Raw genomic sequence first — 27,305 nt, 5'->3', positions numbered from 1 at the left:
ATCAATGATAATGACGATGATGATGAACAACATAATAACAACGCAGAAGATGCTGATGAGAATAACAATACTGAAGATGACGAAGGAACAGCAACAGCTGAAGCTTCAAGTCATTCATTAGATCAAGATAAAGATGTCATCATGACTGAATAAATGAGCTGTACCGATATAATTCAAAATGTACAATATACGAAATAATTTCAAGATCATATCCACGTAATAGTTCAATTTATATACACTTTTCTTTATATGTACAGGTACCCTTATAATTCCCAAAAACAATTTTTTTCCTAACCTCTTTCTAAGTATTTATCTTTCAAAGCAGATTCTTCAGTCTCCACTTTTCCATAGAGTATATATTCTTTTATTTTAGTGAATTGTAATTTTGGATCTAATGGACCTTTTGGATAACCTGCAAAAGTGTTTTGAATTTGAGGAGCATTTGGAGATACAAGAGGTTTTAAATTTGGATTAAACTCAGTTGGAACAACAAAAGTTCTAACTTTATCCCAATTTATCATATAACGACCTTTTGTAGTGAATTTACCAATACCTGAAGATCTGGTACCTTTATAGAAATGTTTGTTACCTTTTTTTGTAGTCAAAGGATGTCTTCTTGAACCTGATTTGGCTACACCATAAAATAGAGTACCATCTCTAAATTTCTTCCATGGTCTAAGCAAAGAAGCGACTGGTGATTGTTGGAAATTCAAAATTTGAGATGCTTTCATTATGAAAAGGCTTTGAAGGGAATAAGATGGGAATCAAGCTTCTATCTAATTTCTCTATGCTTGATATTTTTCAGTAGAATTTGTTTCGGCCATACAAATTCAAAAAATTCAAAATTTACCCGGTGTAGGTCGTGTGTGTACCATCATGATGACAACTACAGTAACGTAAAATAAAATAGTAGAAAATAGTAGGCTGTCGTACTCTTCAATTCTTCAACACTACTCCTTCTGTGAATTTGGTATCTTGCAAAAGGTGGCGTCAATTGTTGTAAATGGTTATATGGTTATATTATAACCAGGACATTTAACTTGCTTGTTTATGGTACGCATCATCCGTTCGGATTGGCCATTTGTCTGAAGGCTATGAAGTGGCATCAGATTAGGTCTTCAAAAACACAATAATAAGTTGTTTTAGACCTTGTTCGTTATCATAATTGGAGCCCCAAATAGCACATTCAATTGTTTCTGCCGGAAAATCTCTATCTATAAATCGAGTTTTATAAAGAGCACTAATTTGTTGAGTCCCTCTTTATTTTCACGTAAAGTTGAAATGATTACTTTCAATGTTGCCGATATCCAAGAGTATCTTGAGGTGAATAAGCTCAAGTCCTTGAAAAGAAAGCAATATACACATTTTAACCCCATGAATGATCCTGTAGTTTGAAAAGACTTTCTACTCATATCTATATCTACAACCTGAACCATACTTCTAAACGGAACATTTACATAATATGATACTCAAAACTTAAAAAGAATGTAGTACTAATAAAAAACAACACAAAAACATGTAACCCATCATCATCATGAGGGAAATTGAATAAAAAACCTAACGCCAACAATGAAACAAATAATAATAACTATCATGCCCCAAACTATCATAAACTATAACCAACCCAAATATAAGAAAAATAAAAACCAACCTCACTTCGCAAAAAAAACCCTCTAAACCATAAATCATTTAACCCCAATATAAGTCTTATTCAAAAGATCAATTTCCCTACACAATATATGCCAATCAACATCACGCAACCAATAATTATTCTCCGAATCGTCATAATCTTCATCAACCGAACCATTATCTGCACCATCGTCATCATCTTCAATCACTTGATCTAAAGCAGTTGATGCAATTCTAATTGGCGAATTTGCAGATTCTAAAAAAGGTATTGTAGTTGATTCTGTAATAACTGAATCTGAAACTGCAGAGCTTAAAGAACTAATTGAACCTGATAGCTTTTTCGATAATTCCACTCCAGAAATTGGGTGCTTTGGGATAACGCTATCAACTGGACTATTTGTGATTGAAGATTTTGCCTCTAGTAATTTTTTCTTAGAATTGATTAATCTTTCACTTTCTTCCCATTTAACCAATTCATACATAAATCTTAAATTTGGTTGAATAATAACATTTAACCTTCTAACTCGAACATAAATATATGCCCTTATTAAATTAATTTTCAATCTTTTCATAACTTCAGCAATACAAACAGTAGCAGATCTTGAAACTCCAACACGACAATGAACCAAAATTTTACCATTATTTTGATAAGCTTCATCAATAAATTCTAAAATATCTTTTAAATTATGAGTTAATGTATCAATACCATCATCTTGAATATTAGAGACACACATAACTTTCTCAATTGGAGTATTTGGAATACCATTGATAACTGAAATATTACTATTAATTATGGTTCTATGCAACTCATCTTCATTTTCCCAATTTAGTTTTTCACCAACTGATACAATCCTTGTTATACCTAAATTTTCCAATAATTCTGGACAATTTGCATGGTGTAAACTTCCCAAATATAAATGACCCAATATTCTTGAAGGTAGTGACCCATTAAGTCTTGTACACCAAGTTGGAATCCCATTTATATATAATTGCTTATATATCGATTGTTTATCAATAGTTTCTAATGTCTTTGGTTCAAATTTTTTCGAATGCACCGGTGAATAATGAAGTAATAATTCCTCCAGTCTTGAAATTAATTGAACATCAGTTGGGAATAAAAAAAATGGACGACCATGTAATGTGTGTAGATCAACAATAACTTTTGTTAATGGTTCACCACTTGCATAAATTGCAAAACAAACACCTAGCAATGAAGATTCTGTATAACCATCTGAACAGTATATTAAACTTGGTGTATCTTGAGAAGACCTTGTATATAATAATTTACAAGTATTGATTAATGATATCAGATCATCATCAGTACAATCACCAATACCAATTGATCCTGAAGGTGGAAAAGTCAAATGAGTTTGTTGATTTATCAAATCCTCGCTTTTACTTGCTAATAAAAACCTCAACAGTTTCAAATTTGGGAAATTTGAACCTTCACAACAATTAACAAATAATTTCCAGTTGGCCATTGCTGGAGTTATTAAAGCTTCATCATCTTTGTCATTTAATAAACGATCTCTAGTGACAGTGACAGTGGAAAATGATGGGTCAACGTAAAGAGGAAGTGTAGAATCACCATTTAATCTTTCGAAAGGTTTTGGTCCTTTTAATTTTAAAACTTCAAAGTCAGTTGTATTCCCAAACCAAACATTTTTCATAACATGTGTAGCTGTAGACATTCTTGAAATTTCTAATTTTTCTCTAAATAAGTAATTTGTATCCCAATTGTTGAAAGATTCAAAATCATACAATGAACAAAATTTTCCAATTGGCTTTTTGGTATCTCTATCATCAATCTTATCAATAGCCAATAATCTTTGGTTTGATTCTGTTTTCCTGAAAAACGATAGATCATTATCTTGTAAAATCAAAGTTGTAAACATTGAACCAATCAACTCTGGATAGTCAATAGCATGTTTCAATTGAGCAAAATATAAAAGTCTAGCAACAGAAGCACAATGACATGATATATGTTCAGAGTCTGAAGAGTCAAGATGTGAATCGTTAAAACAATAAACAATGAAATCTGAAATTTGTGATAATTTTGAAACTTGGATATGGAAGTTTCTTAAGGAGATACCTTTAACTGGATCTAAATTTTTGAAAATAGGTAATAATCCCATTAGTTCACAATCTTGGAAAAGAATTCTCAAGACGTTTTCAAAATCATCTTCATTTGTTTCATGTATCTTCAAATCCTTCAAAAAACTATTCAATAAAATCAATAAATCTTGTTTAGATACATCTAAAGGGCAAAGAATCTCTTCAGGCATGACAGAACCTTTCAAAACACCTGAGTTCTTAACAACTCTCTCATGTTTATTCTGAATACAGTTAGATCTCACAGGCATAAGACACCTGCTTGTTGATGGTATTTTGTTTTTGGTATTGAATGCATCAAAGTTATTCTTCTCAATAGTTGTGAAATTCATTAATGAATTTAGGAAATCTCTTTGATTTTGATTAGAATGATGGATGCCATGAAGCCATGGGAATATTGCCTCACATTCAGGTAGTGGGTTTGAATAATGCCAATTCATTATAGATTTCAATTGATTATTATCTATTAGCTTAATAGGGAAAAGTCTATCCAATGATTTATTTGACCAAAAATAATCAAGACTAGGAGCCAAAGGTGATATTAAACTTTTATCATCATCATCTTTATCGTGATCTGGATTCAAGATCGAAGATGCAGAATAATGACGGGGGTCAGCAGACGAGGCAGCAGTATGTTGTTCATCCTTTGTTGTTGTGAACTCCTTGTAGTTTCTCTCAGATGTTGGTGGTGATGATGAAGGTAAACTAGTATCATAAGAATATGCGTCTAGCCTGGATCTAAACTTGTTTCTTTCTGACATGGAAACGGTGCTGTTGGCTCTCTTTGAGCTTCGCGAGCTAGCAGGGTGTTGTTCAATCAAGGGAGCAGCAGTGACTCTAGGCACTTCTTCTGAGCCGGCGGTAGTTGTGGTATCAGCGGTAGTGGTAGTGGTGGTGGCTAGGGGAGCGTTGTTGCTGGATGAAGTTGAAGGAGACGAGGACGTTGGTGGTTGTTGGCGAGGACTGCTTGATGAGGCAGACAAGACAGATACCGATATTGAGTCTCCCATTGTGTCAGTTGAGCGACGGGGGCAGGCGCCTTTGGGAGCAGAGTGTAACGGTGAGCAGCACAGAGGAGGAAGCGCTTCTAGCAGGCAAACAGCAGACGGCAATTGGGTTTAAAGCTATGGATCCAAACAGAAAATTTGTAGTACTTGAATCCTGATACCAAAAGTGTGTGAAATCGTGTATTTTTTCTTGTTTTTCATCCTGATGAAAATGAAATAATTTTACTGATAGGGAAATGCGGTAGGGGGCACATTGATATAAGTACGAAGAGTGAAGATTATTAATCTCAATTCTATTCTAATGCTAGTTTAATTAAATCAGTAATGGTTCAATCTCCATAGTCTTACTTTACCAGCTTCATTACCCACACTGAGCATCTCATTGTTTGGACTGAAACAGGCAGCAGTGACCTTACCCAAAGGAGTACCAGAAGTTGGCCAGTTTTGGAACACTTTACAACTTGGTAAATGAACTAATCTTAATGCATCCTTTTTAGCTCTACTGGCAATACATAGCATTTGACCATCTGAGCTGAATTCTAATGTGGAAATTGAAGTCACTAGTTGATCTAATGTACCAATTGGTTTCTTTGTAGAATTTAATCTATCATAGACCGTTACAATACCACTATCACTACCCACAGCACACCATCTATCATTTTTACCACCTAATCTAACTTTAGTTATACCAACACCTGTTTCATCTCTCCATTTCTTTACAACTATTTTAGTCTTTAAACTAAACTCCCATATGTCACCAGTTGAATTTATAGCAACGATAAAATCTTCATTTGCACTCCAATCAAAATCAACAATAGTTCCTTCAATCTTGAAACCTTGAATGTATAAACTAGTTGCACTGGAAATGATATTGACCCAGCCACTGTTACCAACTAACCCAATAAATGAACCTTTTGGTGAAACTTTGAAATTTTCAAATGATCTTTGTGTATCTTCATGACCATACAATCTACTTATTTTCTCCACAGCACCTGTTTGTAAATCCCAAGAATACATGTATCTTCTTCTACCACCAGCAAATACTTTATTTATTTGATTATCTTGGTTGAATTTGGCGGTTTGAATTGGTGTATCTCTTAAATGAATAGTGGTGACAACATTGTTAATTTTACCATCAACATGATAAATTCTTATGGTTCTATCGTAACCACCAGTTAATAATAATGGATGTGTTGGATGGAATGATAATGATTGTATAGCTGCTTTTGAAGGATGTTTTTGATTTGCATCTTTCAATCTAGTTATATCTAATTTAGTTGGTGGTAATAATTTTGAATTTTTATTATTTTGGAAATTATGAGTCTTTTGTAAAATTTTGGCTAAAGCTTTAACATCTCCTTGTTCAGTTTTTTCATCGTCTGATTGAATATCTTCATCACCTGAGCCTTCATTATCTTCATCATCATCTTTTTCGAATGTTGCATCTGCCCATTGTGGTCTTGGATAAATTTTTTCAAATTGTGATCTTAATCTTGATATATATGCTTTACCACTGATTGTTGAGTCTGTTTCCTTTTTACGTAGTTTCTTCATTTTATCAGATTGTAATAAAGATATACTTATTTCTTCGTCTTCACTATCTTTCCAAGCATCTGATTCTTCACTTGATTCATCATCATCTTCATCATCCTCATCATCGTCATCTTCATTATCCACATCCATTTGATCTCCATCATTTTCACCTTCATCAACAAAAAACAATTGATCATCTTGAACTTTTTCTAAATCATCTTCATCAGACTCATCATCTAATTCACTATTTGATTCATATTCATCAGATTCTTCATATAAATTATCAATGTTTTTCAAATTGGCTTCAAACCCTTCCAAGTCACCAAACACCAGTTTTTCTAGTTCCAATTCTTCCTCATCCTTTGGAGGCGGTATTATGTCTGCTTTGGAGACTTCCACTTGTGACATTTGTGCAAATATAACTCTATAATCAAAACTTGTTCTACTATTAATTTCAAGAGCTCATCTCTTTAAATTTTTTCTTCCTATAAAAAAAAAAATTTGAAGTTGGTTCAAACACGCTGATTTTCGCGAAAGTCACATGATCACAGTTTTGTGTACGTGTGTCGCGAACCATGGCTGGAATTGGAGTAAAAAACGAAAAGAATTTGTACTGAAGACAATAATCACCAGACAAAATATATACAGAGTTTACTATTCAGTAGTTGTTAATAAATATAGAAAATGAGATCATCATTTGCTAGATTATCACTGTGAGTACTTCCAAGGAATCGAGAGTGAGAAAATAAAGGTATACTAACCTTTCAAAAAGAAATCGTTCACCATATCATGATCCAAGAACATGGAAAATGACACCAGCCATGATAAGGGCTAGAAGACCATATTTCTGGAAAAATGCAACTGCTTTTGTTGTATTATCAGGTATCACTGTTGGTATCTATTTATACACTTACAGTTTCTTGGGTCAAGATGATTTTGAAGATGTTCCAATTCCACCAATCTCTGAGGCTGAATTAGTTAAATTAAAGAAAGAATATGAAGCATCCAAGAAAAGCCAATAGGCGAAAAGAAAAAAGAGTGTTATGTCTTGTTATTCTTTTGTTACGTTATCAAAATTGTTCATTAATTAAGTACCTGTATATATATCAATAAGAGGAAAACATATGGTTTAACCAGACGTATAATCAAACACCGAAAGATTGATCACTACAAAAGCTAGTCTAATAAAACCAAATCATTAAAAATTATGCTAAAACTATGCCGGTGGGTATTTCATTTCAAGACTTTACGCCCTTGGAATCTTTGGAAAACAGGAACTTCAGAATTATTACTATTTGATCTTTGATTTTGTAAAGCATCAGTGCTTCTATTATTAGAAGGATTAAATCTAGTATAATCTTCTGAATCCATTTCATGAGCTCTTCTTAATAAACTTTGTCTAATAGGTTTTCTATTATTACCATCTGTGAAATTACATGATGCAAGGCTATCATTATCATTAAATTCTTGTTTATCATCGTCTTCACTTAAATCTGATTCTGAATAATGTGTAGGTTGAGTTTCCGGAACTTCATAGTCATTTGCAAACACTGTTCTTTTAGGATATTCCAATACAGAGCCTTCATTTGAGCTTCCTGAATAGTTTCTTCCTTGACTAAATGGTATTGCACCTTTATATGATAGAGAATCATTTGAATAATTGATATCAGCTGGTCGACTTTGTAGTAATGAATGTGTTGAGTTATTATATTGATATGATAATGGTTGTGGTTTTGATGTAAGTGAATATGACGAATCATAATGTCTTGGGAGTGAATGGATAGATGGATTATCATGATGATGTGCCAATAATGGTTTCGCAACTGCATTTTTGAAGTTTGTCATTTCATATAATTGATTTTGTTTATCATCAAATGGATTTTCACTAACTGTTCTTAAAGTCGTTGATGAATTTGTCCTTATTGAAGTGAAAGTTTCAGGTTTTTTAGGTAATGATGACGGTGTGAATTTTAATGGATCAATATCAGGTAATGTTGGTTTATATCTTTGTTGATTTTCTAAAGTGATTTCTTGTAAAGATTTCTTTTGATAATGTCTTGCCAATTTTTTGACTGTATGATCAACTTTAACACAAACATACTGTCTTAATGCCTTAAACTTCAACACATGCAACACTCTATAGAAAACTGGGATTGCAAACACTAATGCGAAAAAAAATTGGAAAATGAAGAACAACCAAATAGCAAATGAAACTGTCATTGTGTACAGGATGATAGCTTCATTTCTACTATCAACGGATATCTTTTTGATAGTTTCCAAAAACCCATATCTAACATTGAAAACAGAGTATAACGTTAGAGCATTTATAACTTGTCTTGGGCTATCTGCTAATAACAATTTTTTAGAACCATGAAATGTGAAATAAGTGTAAAATGCCATTTTATCAAAACCTGAACTTGGATTAATTTCATTCAAAACACAAAAACATTTGTAACTTTGTAAAGATTTGGCATTTTTTGCAAAAGTATTTGTATAGATCAATGAAATGTTTTTAGTTCTTAGGACACGAAATCCTCTGACAGATTCATAAATCAACAAAACAATGGAGCATATGATGCAAGCAGCAAATAACCATTTTGATATCTTGAATGAAAGATAAGGTTTCACTTGTGAAGACCATTCATCAAAAGCCAATAATTTGATACAAGTATAAATATCAACACAATAGAACACAATACTCAATAATAAAACAGCGATCATAAATAGATAATTCCATACTGTTGTAAATTTTGTATTTTTGAACTGATCCACATCTATGAAATCGAATAAATTGTTATCAACTTGTCTTTCCCAACTTGAACTGAATAACCCCATTATGGACTGTTTTTCAAGGTTGAGATCTGGATATTATAGTTAAAGTATAGGAGGTGGAAATTTTGATGGTGGTAAAATGATGGTGGTGGTGGAGGAAAAGAATACTGATCTCTTGAATGTGTTTTAAAGTAGCTGATGGTTGAAGGAAGGAATAATAGTGGGTTAAAACTTGATGAAACAATACAGAAACATTCCTTTGATTGTGCTGTTGATATGAAAAATTGCCTGCATCTTTGATTTCTATTTATATTTAGGAGACTCAGATATGGGTCTTGAAGGGATGAAGAAGGGTCTCAACGGCTTTTAGGAACGGCGCACTATATGGCGAGTCTCGAAATGAGGGTCTTGTGATGTTTCACACTCAGACTAGTCTCCAAGACGATAGTGTTTTGAAGCAAAAAAAAACACACAGTAAAATTAATTCTGGAATTACGTACATTATTTAGTGACATATTTTTGATCAAAGCTAGATCTTTGTTGGTTCTGGATTCTGTGCAGTTTCATAGTCAAGCAGTTGAAATGTCATTGGTACAATATTCATCCTCTTCAGAAGAGAGTGACGTTGAAGATGAGAAAGTTAGCCAACCAGCATCAAGTATAGTTGAAAACAAACCAACTTCAAATTCAATATCAAGTTTCCTACCACCTCCAAAGAACAGACAGCCTCCTAAAAGAGAGCCAAGAGTGCTTGGTAAAGCCATAAAGCAAATTGCAGGTGCCAGTGCAGTCAATCCTGATAATATCGTTTTGGATAAGAGTTCGAAACAAGTGACTTCATTTATACCCAGTTCATTAAGGAACAAACAAAAACCAACGTCCGCCAAATCAACCCCTATAGTAACTGAAAAGGAAGAATCAAAACCAGAGATTGAGATATTCCAACAAGCTGCAAAGACTAAACCAAAATCAATTACAAGTAAACAGACCAAAGTGGAAATACGGCCAATTACCTCCATAGATGATTCAGAAGTGATAATACCAGAAGATGACTCAAAAAAGAGGATACTACAAGATGATGATCCAGATCCAGAACATATTAAAGAGTTCAATGTGAGTGATTTCTATCAAAAGAACATGGAATTGAAAGATCAAGGTCTTTTAGAGGAGAACAAAAGACTCCACACAGTGACACACTCCAAAAACCAGTTGAGTGCCCTACTGAAGAATGCCAAACAAGATGAAGAAGTGCTTAGTGAACGAATTGAACGCAGCAAGAGACTGAAAAAGGAAAAGGGTAATCAATATGGATGGTAATTAAAATCAATGTAATAATATTAGGTGCTTATGTACTCGCGAATGCGTTTTGTAGTCGCAATCGATAAATTTTACCCGCAAATTCTGAAAAATCTGAAGCTTTTTCGCCAGATCAAAAACAAAAACAAAAAACTGAAAAAAAAAATCAAAATCGGTTAACGTAGTTTAAAGAAGGTACTTAACAAAGAAGAACAGATTAGGTGACTCATAAGCCTTTAATAGACTACATTTACTTGCTCTAGTCTGACTCACAACCACACCATCAATTTCTCATTTCCCCACAGAAGCTACTGTTTTCGCTTTTGGCTGGAGGTCCATTCATTTCAACAACAATAAAGATTAAAATACAATACATTTGAACTGAGAGATTCATTACAGCGCTTGTCATAAAATATAAGCTAAAAGATCACATCTTTCCCACTCAAGAAAAGTCCATTCATATCAGAGAAAGAAATCATGGAAGATCAGATCAAGCAAGCAGTAGAGATTGCAATCAGTGGGACTTCTGATTATAATTTGAAGCAACAAGCCATCACTTTCTTAAACGATCTAAAAGCTTCAGCTGATGGGTGGCAAGCATTTTCATTACTATTGAAAGATATATCATACCCTGACCGAGCTAGATTCATTGCATTACAGGCTTTAAATGATTACATTCCAAATCTATCTCAAGAGCAAAATCAATATATAAGGTCAACTTTGTTAACTTATTTACAATCATTAATTTCAAATAATAAGGATGATTCTCCATTTCTAAAAAACAAGTTGGCAGAGTCATTTGCATCACTTTTCTGCTCAACCTATTTGGCTAGTTGGCCTTCATTCTTCAAAGATTTCCATAATTTAATTTCAAATGAAAATGAAATCGCCATCGACCAATACTTGAGAATATTGTTGGGTATTCATTCAGAAATTGGTGATCAATTGATTGTTAGAGATAGACCTTTAGTAGAGAGAAACAATGCTTTGAAAGATTCCATCAGAGTTAATGATATGGAGGATTTAACTAAAGTTTGGAAACGTTTACTAGCTGATTTCAAATCAAGTCAATCAAGTTTATCTCAAAAAATCTTGACACAAGCATTGCAAGTTGTCGGAGGTTGGGTTTCATGGATTGAAATTGGCTTAATTGTGGAACCTGATTACATTAATTTGATATTGGAATTCTTATCAAATGATTCACAAAAGGCAACTTGTTGTGAAACTTTAGTGGAGATTATTAGTAAAAAAATGAAACCAGAAGGTAAATTACAACTGTTGTCTTTATTGAATTTGACAAATGTTGTCAGTTCATTATCATTAGATGGAAGTGATGTCGAGTTTGTTGAACATGTGGCAAAGTTATATAATGCTATTGGGTTAGAATTGACATTCATTTTAGATTCCCAAGAAGCTTCTGCAGATATCAAATCTTCTGCAGATCAACAAATTATCAATTTATTCCCATTTGTTTTGAGTTTCTTGGAAAATCCTTATGATGATGTCTCTGCACATGTTTTTTCATTTATTTCAAGTTATTTAGCCGCATTGAAAAAAATCATTAAACAAAGTAATGGTAACATTGATTCTACTCATTTAGGTTTATTAGGTACATTATTACAAAAAGTTATATTGAAAATGAAATATGATGCAGAAGATGATGGTGATGATGAAGATGATATTTCTGATTTCAATGAATTTAGATCCAAACTTAAAGTTTTCCAAGACACAATTGCAATCATTAAACCAGATTTATTCGTTGAACAAATAACTAATGTTATTGAGCAATCAATTTTTGCAAATTCTAATCAAGATTGGAGAACAGTGGAATTAGGTCTTTTTGAATTAACAAATTTCTCAGATGCTATTAGAAACAATGTCTTGAATCTACCAAAATATTCAATCCAAGAATCAAAGCCATACATGATTTTCCAAGAATTCCTTGTTAGAACCATCAACTCAAATGTTGTTTCTATTAATCATCCATTAATTCAACTCAACTTTTTTGAACTAATTGTCCGTCATTATTCATTCTTCAACACATCTGCAAACAAAGATGCTTTAACCAATCATATTTTGGAACTATTTATTTCCGTTGGCCTTTATAATCCAAATGAAAAAGTCCAAATTAGATGTTGGTATTTATTCTTTAGATTTGTTAAACTGACAAAACCTATCTTAAATGATGAAATCATTATTCGTTTGATTACCAGTTTGGCTGAAAAATTATTAGTCATTAAAGCTGAATTACCTCAAAAGGATGAAAATTCAGAATTGGTTGAATCTTCTTCAACTTTTGATAATCAATTATATTTGTTTGAAACTTTAGGGTTGTTAATCTCATTAGTTGATAATGCAAAAATTGAACTAAAAATCAAATTATTAGACATCTTATTGAATCCAATTTTTGCTGATTTGGAAAAAGCTGTTTCAGATGTTCATAGAAATCAAATTGTTATTTTACAAGCTCATCATTCATTAATGGCTATTGGTACAATTGCAAGAGGATTTGAATATGACTCTTCCCCTAATAAAAAATATTCCCCAGAAGTTGTTCAAAGATTTAATAACACTGCAGAAGTGGTGTTAGTTACATTGGAAAACTTAAACAGTTTTGAATTGATTAGAGACGCTGCTAGATTTTCTTTTGCCAGATTTATTCCAATTTTGAAGAATGATATTAGCAGTCATTTATCACGTTTAATCTCTATATTGTTGAGTTCAAACAACTTGAAGATTAGTGAGATGACTGATTTCTTGGGATTCATCGGCCAAATCATCCATAATTTCAACAAAGCTGATTTGATTTATAATTTGTTGAATGATTTATTCACTCCATTATCAACAAAGACATTTGCTATATTGAATGATAAAGGTGAAAATGATGTTTATGAAATGATGCCAGATGTTGTTAGAGAAAAGTCGTCATTGAAAAAAGCTTACAGTACTTTATTGATTAGTTTAACACAAAATAACATTTCAAGTTTGTTAGTTACAGAGACTAATAAATCCAATTTACCATTGATCTTACAACATTTGTTGGTTGATGCTAATGATTTAAGTGACTTACAAGTCTCAAAACTGTCTTTAAGTGCTTTATCTCTTGTTGCAAACATTTTCGGTAATGATACTGTTAATGATCCAAAAGACAAATATAATACTGGTATGTCAATTGATGGTATTTCATCTTTCTTATTAGAAAATTTAGTTAAATCAAGTTTCCAAATTCCTTTCCAGAATGAGAAATTTGATATTAAAGATGCTCAATATAGATTTATCGCTGATGAAATTGCAAATATTCTAAAAGTTTTATTTACAATCAAGAACCAAGAACTTGTTACATATTTGAGAGAAGTTTATTTCCCGCAAATTCAGTTACCTACCAATGTTGGTGATGATTTAGTTCAAAACTTGATCAATTTAAATACTAAGGACTTTAAAAAGTATTTTGTCAATTTTGTTCTTCAATTGAAATCATGATAAAGAAGTTGAAAAGCACAGTGAGAATTAAAAATAAAAGTACACGTTGTTTTTTAAAGCATTTACCCAGAGCTCTAAAGAGATTAAAAGTTGTTTAATACAGTCATACTTATATATAGATTCCATTTGAACAAAGACTCAAAATTTGCATTCTGTATGAATTTTCAGCCATGTAGTTTAGTGACCCTGATTCAATTGGCAGTCAGCAAAAACTTAATTCGAGGGTAAACCCCGGAATTCAAAAGCGTGATAATTTTTTGGCAATTTTTTTGATCGTTGAAATTATGGTGAGCAGGACAGCCAGCAAAGGCAAAAAAGGTTTTTAAAGAATCATTAGAAAAGCAAAAGCATACTTTAAAATCAGACAAACAATTCAATTGAATCTATTTGGGACTTATTTTTAATTGTTGTGTCCTAATAAATTGTTTATATCATAGAAAATCAGGATTGCTTCATTTTCAAAAAGTGTTTTTTTACTACTACAATACTCCTTGTTATAACCACTTAGTCACAATTTTTATACATTCAACCTCTCAGATTGTCAAAAGTTTACACAAGATAGATAAATAATGGCACAATTTGATGACCCATCCATAATATCGCTAGTTTCAGCTGTCTCAGATAGCAAGGCCGGTGCTAGTGCTTTCGAGAATAACAAAGATGATAATGCAATCACCAAGTTTTTAAGAGAAGCTGAATACAAAAGAGAAGAGGAAGAAGCTAAGAAAAGCGGATTCACTACTGAACAAAAAGGTACAGAAATAGGGGATGATGAAAGCACGAATGCTCAAAGCAAAGAATTAGAATTAGAAGATTGGAAACTTGAGTTGGGTCCTTATAACAATAACGAAAGACTAAGATATAGCATGGATTATTTGTACAGCTTGAAAGATTCCTCAGATAACGTTGTTCCACAAGATCTTCCACCAAAGAGCTATTATAGATTAAAGAACAAACCTATTCAAAGAACTAACTGGTCGGGAAACCAATACAATAATAATAACGGTAACTACACTGGTAGAAACAATTATAATGAAGGTGGACCAGCTACAGGATCAATGGGTAATTTCAACTTGAATAAGAAGCCTCATGATAGAGGTTTCAATAGATATGGTAACAACAACAACAACAATAGAAGAAATAACAGGGACCATCGTCACAAGAAACAAGACGATGATGATAGTTGGCTAGCTGAACTTGAGAAGGATGAACCTGCAGGAGGATCTGCTGAAGATTTTGAAAAATGGAAAGCTAAAATCAAGTTGGCTGAACGTAAGAGAAGAGGTGAAATTGTTGACGAAGAAGAAATAACACCATCATCAACTCAAAGAAGTGAAGAAAACAAAAACACAATTGATAGTTTCTTTAGTGTTGCAAAGCCAAGTACCAAATCAGGAGGTTCATCTAATGCTGGAACCCCAGATGTTACCAAAAACTCCAAATTTTTCTCATTTTTCAAACCAGAATCTGGTCCAGCCAAAGATGAACAATCTTCAGGACAGCAACCCTCAGGAAATGATGGAGTTTCAAAAATCTTATCTTTGCTTGATAGTGGTGAAAAGAATGCAAAGGCTGGCTCAAACAACTCAACTCCTCTCCTTACAAAAGCTTCTCCTTTACAATCTCCTCAAGTTCAATCCCAACAACCACAACAAGGAAGAACTCAGTTCAACTTCCAACAACCTTCATCAGGTCAACCTCAACCACCTCAACAACCTTCATCATCAGCTCCTGTCTTACCCCCAGGTTTAGCACCTCCATCAAATCAAGGATTACCAGCTGGTGGTTCCAAAGATTCCTTCTTTATGTCATTATTGAATAGAGGCCCTGAGAGTGCTAAAATTGACTCTACACCAAATGCTCAAAGTCCAAAGGTTTCAACTAATGACTCAAAACAAAGCCCATCATTACCAAACCAAGAACAACCTAGAAGCTCATTACCTCCGGGTTTACAAGGACCACCAGGTTTACCTCAGCAGAATCAACAACAGCATTCACAACAACCTGGTCTTCAAGGCCAACCTATGATTCCACCACAATTTCAGAATGGACAAAATAGAGGCCAAGGCCAAATGCCACCAGTACCACCAGGTTTTAACCCTCAACAACTACCACCATGGTTAGCTCAACAATTCCCACCAAACTTGCCACAAGGCGGTAGATTTATGCCTCCACCTCCACCAAATGGTATGGGTTTCCCACCACAAATGAGACAACATGGTCCTCCAGGTGCTTCAAATATTCCACCACATTTACTTTACCCCCAAGGTGGTCAACAAGGTGGTCAAAGTAACCCACAAGTGTTTTATCCACCATTTGGTGCACCAAATCCTGATGGTCAACATCAACAACAACAACAACAGCAGCAAAGATTTCCTCCAGGTTTCTTCAATGGCCCACCGCCACCAGGATTTCAAGGAAGAGACTCAAATCAGCAATAGTTTGAATAGTTATTTTCGCTCAAGATAAGCACAAAAGAATGAATATTAATGCAGTGCGTATGCCTTTATTGAGATTTTAAGGATGTTGCAACAAAGTTAGCACGAATATATGATAACTACTTTAACTTTTTTTGCTTGTAGAATTAAATATCGTATTAACCTAAAAAACTTTTGAAATTTTCGTTACCAAATTCAATATTTGTAAATGCTCATCAGTACCGTTTGATAATCTTTGATCAGTTTCAAACAAAATTTGTGAAAATTGGTTTTTTTGTTCTGGTGAATAAGCATCATTCAAGATTAATTCATCATGTAATTGGTTAACAATTTCAACACCACTCCAACCTTCTGAAATGGCATCATCAACAACCTTGAAGATCTTTTCGAATTCTTTGGTTTCGGAAACTTTTAATAAACCTTCTAAGATATCTCTTGGAACAGATCCTGCAATTTCACGAATACTCTTGACAGTGATTAGATCTTCAGCGATTTCTTTATCGTCATCACCAGTTAAATCGATATCACCATCTTTATCAGTGGTCATCAAACTTGAATGTAGTCTAGCAGCTGATTGTAAAAAGGTAATAGCCTTACGCAAATCACCACTTGCAATTTTCAAAACCTCTTCTAAAACACCTTCTTCTAGCCTTATGTTTTCTTCTTTTTGAATGTATTGTAGTCTTGATAAAGCATCTTGGTTATCCAAAGGTTTGAAACGGAACTTTGAACATCTTGAGGCTAACGGACCGATGATTCTGGTTATATAGTTACAGATCAAACAGAATCTTGTAACACCTGAATAAGTTTCCATAGTTCTTCTAAGAGCAGATTGGGCATCAGCAGTCATTGAATCTGCCTCATCCAGGATGATGATTTTATATGGAGGACATGGATAATTTTCTAGGTCTTCAGCACTTGGATTAGATACTGTTAATCTTGCAAAGTTTTTAACTTTCTCACGGACAATTGAGATACCTCTTTCATCTGATGCATTTAATTCTAAAACACGAGTTTTACTCAAGCTTGGGCTGAATAACAATGGTTAGTATGACCAAAAGAAACTGTCATCATGAATACTTACCCATATAATTCTCTGGTTAATGCTAAAATAGTAGAAGTTTTACCGGTACCAGGTGGACCATAAAACAACATATGAGGTAGCTGTAATTGTTAATATCTCTTGTTGACACTGGAATTGGAATAACATACATTTGCTGACTTAAGAGTCCTTTTCAACACTGTGACAGCATGGTCTTGAGCAGTAACTTCATCTAAGTTCTTTGGACGGCTATAACAAATGTTAGTAGTTGTTGGATCTTCAACTGGAGCATGGCACATACTATTTTTCCACCCAAGGCAATGCTCTTTCGGTGATTTCTTTTGGCTTTGAAGATTCTTTATTGCTATTTTTGGCAAAGAAGCTATTGACTGACATCGCTGAAGGTGAATATGTTTCTCTTTTATGGTCAATTGGACAGGCTTTACCACTCGAAATATCTATGGCAGTACTTTAAAATTTCTACAGACGCGTTTTCTCGAATTTTTCACCAAAAAGTCGTGTCAAGCTCCAAAAAACAATTCGAAGTTCGAACATTACTTTCTACGCTTTTACACTGAATCAAATGAAAGAACTGAATTAAAAAATATGTATATGTATCCTATTAAATTCATGAATTAATGAGTTATTGTTCTTTTGGAATGAAGTGATTTGTAAATTCTTTTAATGGACCCCTATAACTGAAAGTTCAAGAGTCCAAACACGTCGTATATGCAAACGAATACTAGCATCAGATAACCCATCAGTGTGCAATAAACCTGGAATCTTCAATTCAACTTCATCATCAGACCACCAGCACTTACGAGCAGGTTTTCTCCAGAACAGAAGTAATTTCGATGAAGTGCCTGCACTTTTTGTTCTTGAACTTGATCTGTTTCTGGAAACTGAACGTGATGCTGATCTTGCTGCATTACCTGCCAGTTCAACAATACGTGATCTTCTTGAGACTTTGGTGTTATTTGAAGACACTGGATTTAATGATGGTGACTCTGGTTCTTGCTGTTGTTCAGGATGGACTAAATCCACTAGTGCCAATGAAGTTAAAACTGTCTTTCCAGGTTCCGAACATCTATGTCCCCAATCACTTTCCACGTTGAAACCTGAGGAGCATAACATTTCTAGTAAATGCTCTTCAGCTGGGCCTAATTTTTTTCCTGGAGCATAACCTAAACCTTCAAAAACTTTATTACGACTAACCAAATAGCTGCCTGCAGCTGATTTGATAGCTCTAACACCCTGTGGACTAATACCCTTTCTTGGTGGAATAACATAATAGTCCAGATCTTCCCTTAGCACGATGATTGATGGTTTCTCATTCAGCACCTCTATATCCGGTGTTGTGTAACTGTCATATATTTCAGGTTGACTAGAAGGTGGTAATCTTTGAGCAGCAGCACCGAAACTATCAACTATATATTGAAAACATTCAGGTGAAAAATTAACATAAACAATATCATCTTCTGTTAGGTTTGTGATAACGTTACCATCAACATCAACAAATACACCATTTGGAAACAAGCATAATAGTATACTCTCTGGCAAGCTCATAAGCTCATCTCTTGTGATATGAAACATTTTCCCTCTGATATTTAGTTTAATGATAGAGTTTAAATCAGCATCTTCATCCATTTGAGTAGTTGCCTCTGGCCTCATTGGGCCAGCATCTTGAGAAACTTGTGTAATAATATCTGGATTTGACATCTTGAGTGTAAGTTTAAAATCAAACCACAGAACAAATAAAAAGCACAAATACTTTGATTATTCAATTTGTGATCCTTCAATTGAACAAAAGGTGCAACGATCTTGTTACTTCAACTTTTATATGAACAAGACAGCAACAATATTGGAATTTCTTCTGCCCTGAGAGCCAAAAAAGACCTCCAAATTCAACAATAACAAGCTGTGGGGGTGAATGTGAATTTTCAAATGGTTGATGTGTTTACACAATGAACGTTTGCTGAGTGATTCTTTGATTCAATCGTGTCTTTGTTGTGATCCTTCTTGAGTCAGTGAAGAAGAAATTTTCCCGTGTACACAAAAAGTTGGTTCCGCGAATTCCAGAAATTTACCCGGTGATGATAAAAATGCTTATGTAATACTGCTCTTGTACAAAAGTAAAAGCCTATAGACTTTTCACATTTTAAACCTCATTTTGGGTTGCAATTTGGGAACTCATATATACTATAAATGGGTGTGATAATGGGGAAGAAAGAGGCTCAAGATTCAGAGATATCCGACAGTGAAATCTGGGCCGATAGTGACGAGGAATTCAGACCAAATGTGCCTGATGATGAGTTTTATGGTGAAAAAAGTGGTGTATTGGAAAACAGTGAGATCTCAGCTCTGAGGAGAGTCCACGCAAAGAAAGGTTATTTAGATGGGCTATCAACAGCTAAAGAAGACAGTCTTCAAGAAGGTTTTGACAAAGGTTATCCATTAGGTGCTTCCATAGGTATAGATGTTGGGAAAGTGATTAGTAAACTGCAATTCATCAGCACCATGAATGAGATTGATCCAAAGTTGAAAGATCAAGCAAAAACTTATTTAGAGTCAGCAAAGGAAGAACTTTTAATTCAAAAAGTTCTCAATAGAAGGTACTTTGATGGTGACTTGAAGTTACCAGAAGATTTGCATTCGCTACTTCAAAGGTGGAAATCAGATATTGACGACTTACAAGCTCAAATAAAACTACAACAATAATCAAATCAAAACCGTTCATAAAAATCCATAACTTTTTTAAATCAATATCTTTCCAGTTGCTCAAAATAACAACAGTTATAATATACAAATCACCAGAAAGAGCACCAACCAATATAATGTTGACACAAGTTTTCAACAGATGTTGCTTGTTGAATCAATTTATCAACCTGGCTTGACACATTCAATTCATTGAAACGACGGAAATCATTACCAGTCAACTTATCAGTGATTCTTTTCAACACCAATGATGCTCTTGCGTTTCTAATTTCAATCTTTTGTTGAACTTCCAATTTTGCAGCTTCTTGTTCATCAATTTGACCCCTGCGTAATAATTCAGCAGTATTAACAAGTTGAAATTTAATACCAGTGGCATCAGCAATAGCTTGTGTAGGTAAATCAAATCCCCAATTAATCAATGGATCGTAAGCAAATGCTTCTAAAATGGCCATCAATGATTCTTTATTATCACGCAACACTCTCATAACATGTTCACAGGTGATTCTGAATGTACCTTCAATACCACTGACTTCCATAGCATATGTAAGCATTCTTGTTAATCTAAATGGCACCTTTTCAGGATATTTCTCACGCAAAATAGCAGCTTCAAAACAATCACCAAAATCAATATGAACAACTTTACCTGTAATTCTGTCCAACATCAAGTTGGAAGGATGACGATCACCTAAACCTAGGATATACCCAACCATTGACATCACAGCCAAGGATCTAGTGTAGGTTGTTCTTCTATCTAACCATGATTCTGAAGACCTACTCTTCAACCACAAAACTTTGTAAAGATCTTGACCTCTAGTATTATCCAGAGCATATGTGAAAACTTCAACTTTTTGCAACAGTGTTAAATTATCGTAATCTGGAGCCATTTGCAACATGATACGATGCTCAATATTCAAGATAATGTTTCTTGATTCACGATACTCCCTGATTAAGACATGGAAAGTATCACTGTTTGGAACCCACCCTAATAAACCTGTTTTTGGAGATAATGGAATTGCTGGGAATCTTTGAATGTCTAAATGTCTCTTGAAACATTCAGGGTCATTAACCAAAAGTGTGTTAACCAAACCAAATAGTTGCATAACTAAACTATCTTGACGAATATCTTCATGACCTTTCAACAAATAGAAGTATTCCTTACCATCACTTCCTTTAATACCAAAACGACGTGGTCTCTGTTTGGAGGAAATAACTGTCAAAGAAGGTTCAAAGCTCAGAATACTCACAATTGGTTTCCCGGGTCTATAAGTACCAGGAATAGCCAATTCTAAATCTTTAGCAGCCAATAATTTAGGAGAAACATATTGTAGTTCAAGAGTTTGCAGTTGAGGCAGCTGTCTATTGATACGACGGAAAACATTATAATAGATATCCCATGCCTGGTTCAGCTTGGAGATGTCTTTTGTGCGACGATAACTCAGAACCCATTCATATGCATGACTCAAATCTCTACCAAATGTGTTCTGGAATGAAACTTCACGCAGGGTTTCTGGCCCCTTTTCCATCATTTTATGCAATGGATCAAGAACAGCAAACATTTTGTCAACATTGTGTTCACCAAAGAAAAGTCTTGAAGCATCTTCCAGCCCTTCATACCACAGTTCATGCCACAAAACAGCAACTCTAATAAGTTCATCACTCACAAGTTCTGATTGGCCAACTAATGTTGGGCTATGAATTCTCATCTTATCAAGGATAGTTGAAGCAGCACGTTGTCTCGAAACACTATCAGATTTAACGGAAACAGTTAATGGATAAACCAAAGCTTGTGGATGTGCTTTACCTAAGTCAGACAACAAACCGTGTAATGAGCGGCTAACAGTCTGATTTGGTTGGTGGATTCTGGAAATCAATTGAGGAATGATTTCTAACCAAGTATCAATCTTCACCATACTGAAACCTTCGGACATAGCTTGAGCTGCTTCTGGCAGACCACCAAATGTAAACCACAACGTCAATAATCTCAATGTGTCTTGTAATGGATTGGATTCCGATAATGAAATAGAGTGGAAGAACCCTCTTATAGCTGGAACAACATGTTGCTGAATTAATTCTTGAGTATAAGCATTTTCATTTTCATCATTTTGATTGATGGCAGATTTGGAAGTCAGCAAAGAAATCACTTCAAAATTAGCCAATGCCCAGTTATGCCATGCCTTATACCATTTACTGTCAAAGTGTGTTGCAAGCAAGTATGAACCAAGAATGGTTTCTGAGTTTTCAGTCCTCCAGTTTGGCTGTAATGCAACTTGCCATTCACCTTGTTTCAGGAAACATCTTGCCAATAATCTAGTATATTCTTGAACATTCTTGATGGTTGTATGTGTTGGTAAAGGTTGTGTGATCAAATCATCTGGATTCAACCCTAAATCATGGGACATTCTTGAAGTGAAATCAATCAAATGACTCAATGCCTCTCTTTGAGAACCCGTGGCCCACATGTATTTCAGTTGAGCATAAACAACTTGTGGAGGTGCTCTAGATGTATTCGGATCGTCACCTTCTTCAAGTAATGAGTTCAATGACTTTTCAGCCAGACCTAATCTTCCCGACTTTCTGCACAAGTTTGCAAATTTGATCCAAACGTCCATATCTTGTTTTGGTTTCACAACTAATGCACGAACCTTCAATAACCTTTGCCAGATATCAACATTTCTTTGACAACCCAATAAACGAGCATTCCATGTTTTCCTCATGACAGCACGAGCATCAGAATGCTGTGGCAAATTTTTATATTTGATTATTTCTTCCAATTCAGCCAACATTTGAACTCTAACAACGACACCATAAGCTCTGCTATAACTCTCACTGACTAATGCCGTAATCTCAGTTACCAATAAATCTCTAGCTTTAGAAATATGCGATGACGCTTCTCCGAAATTGTTTCTATGCAAGCACAAAATAGCATTGAAAAAAGATCTGTCTGGTGATTCTGGTTTCATGACAGTGATATATGTATCCATTCTTTCCCAGTTACCCAAACCCCAAGCAGCAGCGGCAGCTAATGGTGCAACAGTTCTCTTGATATCAGTTGATGAGTTTGTCCATTTTTCTTGAGCCAATTGTGATAATTGATCCCATTCACCCAAAGCATGCAAACAACGCATTTTACCCATAGTAGTATCAATGGTATCAACTTCCCTTTCATTATAAGCCTTCAATGCATCTTCCCATCTTTGCAATTTTTCAAACCAAGTCTCTTTAAGTTGTAAATCATGATGTTGCTGAGCATGTTTCAAGATACCAATAGCCGCGTCTGATTGTTGCAATTGATTATTGATACTTATTAATGACTCGATTGTTGGAGTTGAAGGTTCCTGACTAAATTCAAGTTCCTTATAATGCAAAGCTTTTGCGTAAGCATGACATCTTTGAGCATATTGACCCAATGTTGAAATATGAATTGGTAAAGCTGTATCATCATGTTCCATAAACTCAGCTAAATTCAAAAGTGTTTGATAAATTTCTGGTGGATTGTTTGGCGATGATAATGCCATACATAATGATTGGACCAATTCTTCTTGGTGTTGTGTGTAAAGTTCACTCCAGCAACTTGCAAAACTGGCATTAAATAAATCTTTAGCTAAAGGATAATAACTACCTGCCAAGGCCGAGCAAGCTCTCAACGCATGTGATGGGGACTCCTTCAACAACTGAACACTCAATCTTCTGCTCCATTCCTGCCAATCTTCTTTGGTACGACATTGGCTGCACTGCCATGCATTTTTCAAAATTTGCTGGTTAACCGGAAGCTTCTTTGATGGTAATTCAACAATATCACTACCGTCACCGCTCTCTGGTTCCTTATCCAATATCAGATTCTGTGGCAAAGGTTCATCATTTAATAGTTTATTCACCAACTGATCATAAACAGGAGATTCAATATTGTATTTAAAAAGCACTTTGGTAATACTAGGAATAAACACAATGAATTCATTGCTCACTTGTAACAATAACAAGCTTAATGTATTCATCGATGCCTTCACTAGCTCATCATTACGAGTACTGAGTACTCTTAACAAAGTATGCACAATTCTTGATGATATATCATTCAAATTAACATTTCTTGAAATTTTACCCACAGTGATAATTGCAGCTTTTCTCACATTTTGTGGACCATACTCAAAAAGGTGAACCACATTTGGGATGATGAGATGAATATATTCTTCAATACTTCCACCAAAAACAACAAAAGCTTTCAAAATTCTCAACGAGACATTAGTAGTCTTATCGTTACCAAGAGCATCAAGTAATAGTGGCAGGACAGAAGGTATATGTGTCTTAAACTCGCCATCTAGCGCTTTAGCGATGGATTCAATCAGTGATATGATTGTGACTTGCAGATTTGCCAGATGGAAATATTCTTTGATGGTGTCAAAAACTTCTGGTAAAAATGGTCTAATATGCTGTTTCACAATACTTATCAATGCACTTATTTGTTGGAAATAAAATTCAAGCATTGATGGAGGGCATGTATGCATAACACTAATGATTGCCTCAATTATGCTTCCAGTGAACTTGATACAGGTTATTGTGATGGTTTTGAAAATCAAAACAATAGTTTGAATGCAGCTTGAATGGTAAGCAGCTAAAGATGGATCTTTCAGAATCTTCAATAAAGTACTTATAACAACTGTTGGATAATATTCTTCATTAGATGGACTCAAACCTTGCATCAATAAGGCAACATCTGTAGGAGGACCCTCAACGACAATATGCTTGGAGCTTCTTTCAACTTCTTTATGTTTGTAAGGGTCTAGTGCACCAAGGATACCCAACAATCTAACAGTCTCTCTTCTAATGTTTGGTGATGTTTCTGACTTCAAAATATTGATAATTATTCCCAACAATTGTGGATAGTCTAATAAAGGCTGAATAACATAACCAGTAGATCCAGATAATTGACCCAGCGTTTTCAAAGCGGAATCCCTTTTGAATGAAGAGCTTTGATCTTGAAATGTCTCCAAGATTAATGGCATCAAATCTGAAATGAAAGGTTTTACGTCTTCTCCACCAACAACAGTCAATTCACCTAAAGCAGCAATTGCACTAGCAGCAACTGAAGCACTTTTGTCTCTAGCTTTAGGAAGTAACACATCAATGATTGGTTTTACATATGGTTTGGTTATATTCTTAGAGGAACTGATCAACAGTGACAATAATATAGCACTTTCTTCCTTTTTCCTGGATGCTGTTGAGTATTCCAATTTGGTCAACAACTGAATCAATGTTTTTCTCAAAAATGGAACAATGTATGCAGGGTTAATTGATGACAATCTTCCAATGATTTGAATTGCAACCTTCTGTATAGCAAAAAATTCATCGTTTAAAGCCATAAATAACAATCTTACATTATCAGCTTGAGATAGTTGTGGATCAAAGTTTTTCCCAAGTGAATTTAAAACTTCAAGCCTTATATCTGGAACAGGATCAGTGATTGCAACAGTCAATAATTTGTCCAAAACCTCAGAAACAGCATTTAATGAATAACTTGAAGTTTGAAAGCATACTGAATCTTTCAGAAACAAATCACAAGAAGTCAGAGCAGCTATTTTCCGTACCTCGGTGTTGTCATGTTCAATATATGTGATTGTGCAATATCTAACAAACTCAAATAGGGATTCATTCTTGAAATTGAAGAAACTGAGCATTTTCAAAGCCTGCACAATGATATAATCATCATTGTTGATTCCGTTTCTTGAGGCAGTGGCATCCCTGTATTGCCTTGCTAATTGTGCATTCATAATATTATGAGAATTTGGTGAGCCAGGCTGGCTGAATGAATAACCCGAAAGACAATAACTGAGTAAGTTCAATGTTTTAGTGTTTATTGTCTGTTCAAGTGGAGGTATTCTTTGTGTCAATACTAGTAAACATTCTCTCATATGATCACTTAATGAACAAGAAAGGAGCATATCCAATATATCTCTTTGTAAATGTTTTGTCAATGCTGGACCAACAGCAGATGCCAATTTGCTAATACAATAAAAAATAGCAGGTTCAATGTCCCTGCGAGCTCTAGATTTTGAGTTTAAGCCATCTCTGATGTTATCCAGAATTGCGTCCAGATAAGTTGTGATTTGACCTTCAACTTCATATGCAATATCACCAATGGATATTAGTATAGCAGCTTTTTCATTTTCTTCTTTCAATTGTGATAGATAAAACAGCAGTGTGCGGTGAAGGTATTTTTCAACAAACTTTGGTGGATTATAAGCAGCAAGTAATGGTATGATGTGGGTAACCTCTTGTCTAATGATGTTGTACTTGTGTTCTCTGAATTTGAATGAAGTTTCGAAAATTGCATCATACTTATCTTGAATAAACATACCACCCTTTTTAACCAATTCTTTGAAAACTAATAAAGAACCATGAATGGCTTCACTGGTATTCATTTTAAAACCTGCAGATGCACCCTCAATCAATTTGTTGAACCAGTTTTTCCTCAAGTTTAAATCACGTTCATAAATAACATCAAGACATTTTTCCAAAGCTTTAGCAGCATCAATTCTAATTATAAGTTTTGAATCTCTTAAAGCAGACCATATATTTTCCAAGATGGTATTGACATAGCTATGGAATAATGTTGGAGAGTTTTCAGCGATTGCCGCTATTATTAACACTGCAGCATGTCTTTTGCTCTCTTGTTTTTCAGTCTGAAGTAACTCAATGGCATTTCTGGTTTCATGATCGACAAAGTCAGAGGTCAGACTACCACCAGGAATAGCTAATTTACCCAAGGTCTTTGCGGCGAGTTTCATGATTTCGACATCAGTTGAAGGGATTAAAAATCTCAAATAGTTGGCTAATCTCGATGTTTGGTTTGGTAAATCCTCTCCTCCAAAGAAATCAATCAGCATATCGACAGCCAGTATACCACCAACCTTCTCCGATGGATCACTCCCATGGATCAACTCGAATATCTTATTATTGATCTCGTTGTTATATCTTGTAAACTGTTCAGATGACACTTCTCTTGCAGTAGTGACCAAATGGTTTCTCAATTCCACCACAGCAGCAGCCCGTTCTTGGGCATTTTTGGACTTGAGCCCCAAGAATATCTGCGATAGGGCAAAGCTATCAGGCGCCTGCGACATCTTGTAAAGCTATTACCCAAAATAATGGTTTGAAAACCGGTTGAACTTGTTGATTTCTCTGGTTCCAACTCCAAAACACTTATCAGCTCAAAAACAAATTCGATTTTGCCTGATCCATCGGCCAGCAAAAGAATTCGCGAATATTACATAAGTTTAGTCAGATTAT

At 34.5% G+C, this 27,305-nt stretch overlaps 12 protein-coding genes across 12 annotated transcripts; 5 read left to right on the top strand and 7 right to left on the bottom strand.

Moving 5' to 3' along the window:
• Positions 1-290: 290 nt before the first annotated feature.
• MRPL27 (mitochondrial 54S ribosomal protein mL41) lies at positions 291-731 on the bottom strand (the record flags this gene model as incomplete). Its single annotated transcript, XM_019184495.1, has 1 exon — positions 291-731. One exon carries the CDS (start codon positions 729-731, stop codon positions 291-293), a length of 441 nt encoding a protein of 146 aa, XP_019042124.1.
• Positions 732-1,685: 954 nt separating this feature from the next.
• On the bottom strand, positions 1,686-4,181 carry WICANDRAFT_82836 (dual specificity protein phosphatase family protein; the record flags this gene model as incomplete). Its single annotated transcript, XM_019185449.1, has 2 exons — positions 1,686-1,885; positions 1,958-4,181. The coding sequence occupies 2 exons, from the start codon at positions 4,179-4,181 to the stop codon at positions 1,686-1,688; spliced, it is 2,424 nt and encodes an 807-aa protein (XP_019042123.1).
• An 885-nt stretch (positions 4,182-5,066) lies between these two features.
• Positions 5,067-6,650, bottom strand: UTP18 (Utp18p; the record flags this gene model as incomplete). Its single annotated transcript, XM_019180720.2, has 1 exon — positions 5,067-6,650. A coding segment is annotated over one exon (1,584 nt), but the record flags the coding sequence as incomplete, so codon positions are not given.
• Positions 6,651-7,054: 404 nt separating this feature from the next.
• Positions 7,055-7,303, top strand: COA3 (Coa3p; the record flags this gene model as incomplete). Its single annotated transcript, XM_019181070.1, has 1 exon — positions 7,055-7,303. A coding segment is annotated over one exon (249 nt), but the record flags the coding sequence as incomplete, so codon positions are not given.
• A 211-nt stretch (positions 7,304-7,514) lies between these two features.
• On the bottom strand, positions 7,515-9,116 carry KCH1 (Kch1p; the record flags this gene model as incomplete). The annotated part of the gene is made up of 1 exon (XM_019184494.1): positions 7,515-9,116. The coding sequence occupies one exon, from the start codon at positions 9,114-9,116 to the stop codon at positions 7,515-7,517; it is 1,602 nt and encodes a 533-aa protein (XP_019042120.1).
• Positions 9,117-9,391: 275 nt separating this feature from the next.
• On the top strand, positions 9,392-10,370 carry WICANDRAFT_103625 (PRCC domain-containing protein; the record flags this gene model as incomplete). Its single annotated transcript, XM_019180386.1, has 1 exon — positions 9,392-10,370. Exon 1 carries the CDS (start codon positions 9,636-9,638, stop codon positions 10,368-10,370), a length of 735 nt encoding a protein of 244 aa, XP_019042119.1. The 5' UTR covers positions 9,392-9,635.
• Positions 10,371-10,826: 456 nt separating this feature from the next.
• On the top strand, positions 10,827-13,829 carry LOS1 (Ran GTPase-binding protein LOS1; the record flags this gene model as incomplete). Its single annotated transcript, XM_019181099.1, has 1 exon — positions 10,827-13,829. The coding sequence occupies one exon, from the start codon at positions 10,827-10,829 to the stop codon at positions 13,827-13,829; it is 3,003 nt and encodes a 1,000-aa protein (XP_019042118.1).
• Positions 13,830-14,398: 569 nt separating this feature from the next.
• On the top strand, positions 14,399-16,270 carry EAP1 (Eap1p; the record flags this gene model as incomplete). Its single annotated transcript, XM_019183086.1, has 1 exon — positions 14,399-16,270. The coding sequence occupies one exon, from the start codon at positions 14,399-14,401 to the stop codon at positions 16,268-16,270; it is 1,872 nt and encodes a 623-aa protein (XP_019042117.1).
• Positions 16,271-16,430: 160 nt separating this feature from the next.
• RFC2 (replication factor C subunit 2) lies at positions 16,431-17,705 on the bottom strand (the record flags this gene model as incomplete). Its single annotated transcript, XM_019181270.1, has 5 exons — positions 16,431-16,750; positions 16,796-17,298; positions 17,352-17,431; positions 17,480-17,558; positions 17,611-17,705. 5 exons carry the CDS (start codon positions 17,703-17,705, stop codon positions 16,431-16,433), a joined length of 1,077 nt encoding a protein of 358 aa, XP_019042116.1.
• A 220-nt stretch (positions 17,706-17,925) lies between these two features.
• Positions 17,926-19,396, bottom strand: WHI2 (Whi2p). Its single transcript, XM_019186175.1, has one exon. It carries the CDS (start codon positions 19,026-19,028, stop codon positions 17,991-17,993), a length of 1,038 nt encoding a protein of 345 aa, XP_019042115.1. The 5' UTR covers positions 19,029-19,396; the 3' UTR covers positions 17,926-17,990.
• Positions 19,397-19,526: 130 nt separating this feature from the next.
• On the top strand, positions 19,527-20,027 carry YAE1 (Yae1p; the record flags this gene model as incomplete). Its single annotated transcript, XM_019183085.1, has 1 exon — positions 19,527-20,027. The coding sequence occupies one exon, from the start codon at positions 19,527-19,529 to the stop codon at positions 20,025-20,027; it is 501 nt and encodes a 166-aa protein (XP_019042114.1).
• An 89-nt stretch (positions 20,028-20,116) lies between these two features.
• On the bottom strand, positions 20,117-27,139 carry TOR1 (phosphatidylinositol kinase-related protein kinase TOR1; the record flags this gene model as incomplete). Its single annotated transcript, XM_019181062.1, has 1 exon — positions 20,117-27,139. One exon carries the CDS (start codon positions 27,137-27,139, stop codon positions 20,117-20,119), a length of 7,023 nt encoding a protein of 2,340 aa, XP_019042113.1.
• Positions 27,140-27,305: the final 166 nt, after the last annotated feature.

The sequence above is a fragment of the Wickerhamomyces anomalus genome (assembly GCF_001661255.1).
Source record: "Wickerhamomyces anomalus NRRL Y-366-8 unplaced genomic scaffold WICANscaffold_1, whole genome shotgun sequence".
Taxonomy (NCBI): Eukaryota; Fungi; Ascomycota; class Saccharomycetes; order Phaffomycetales; family Wickerhamomycetaceae; genus Hansenula; species Hansenula anomala.
The sequence above is the reverse complement of the archived record's forward strand: the minus strand, read 5'-3'. Positions and strand labels throughout refer to the sequence as shown.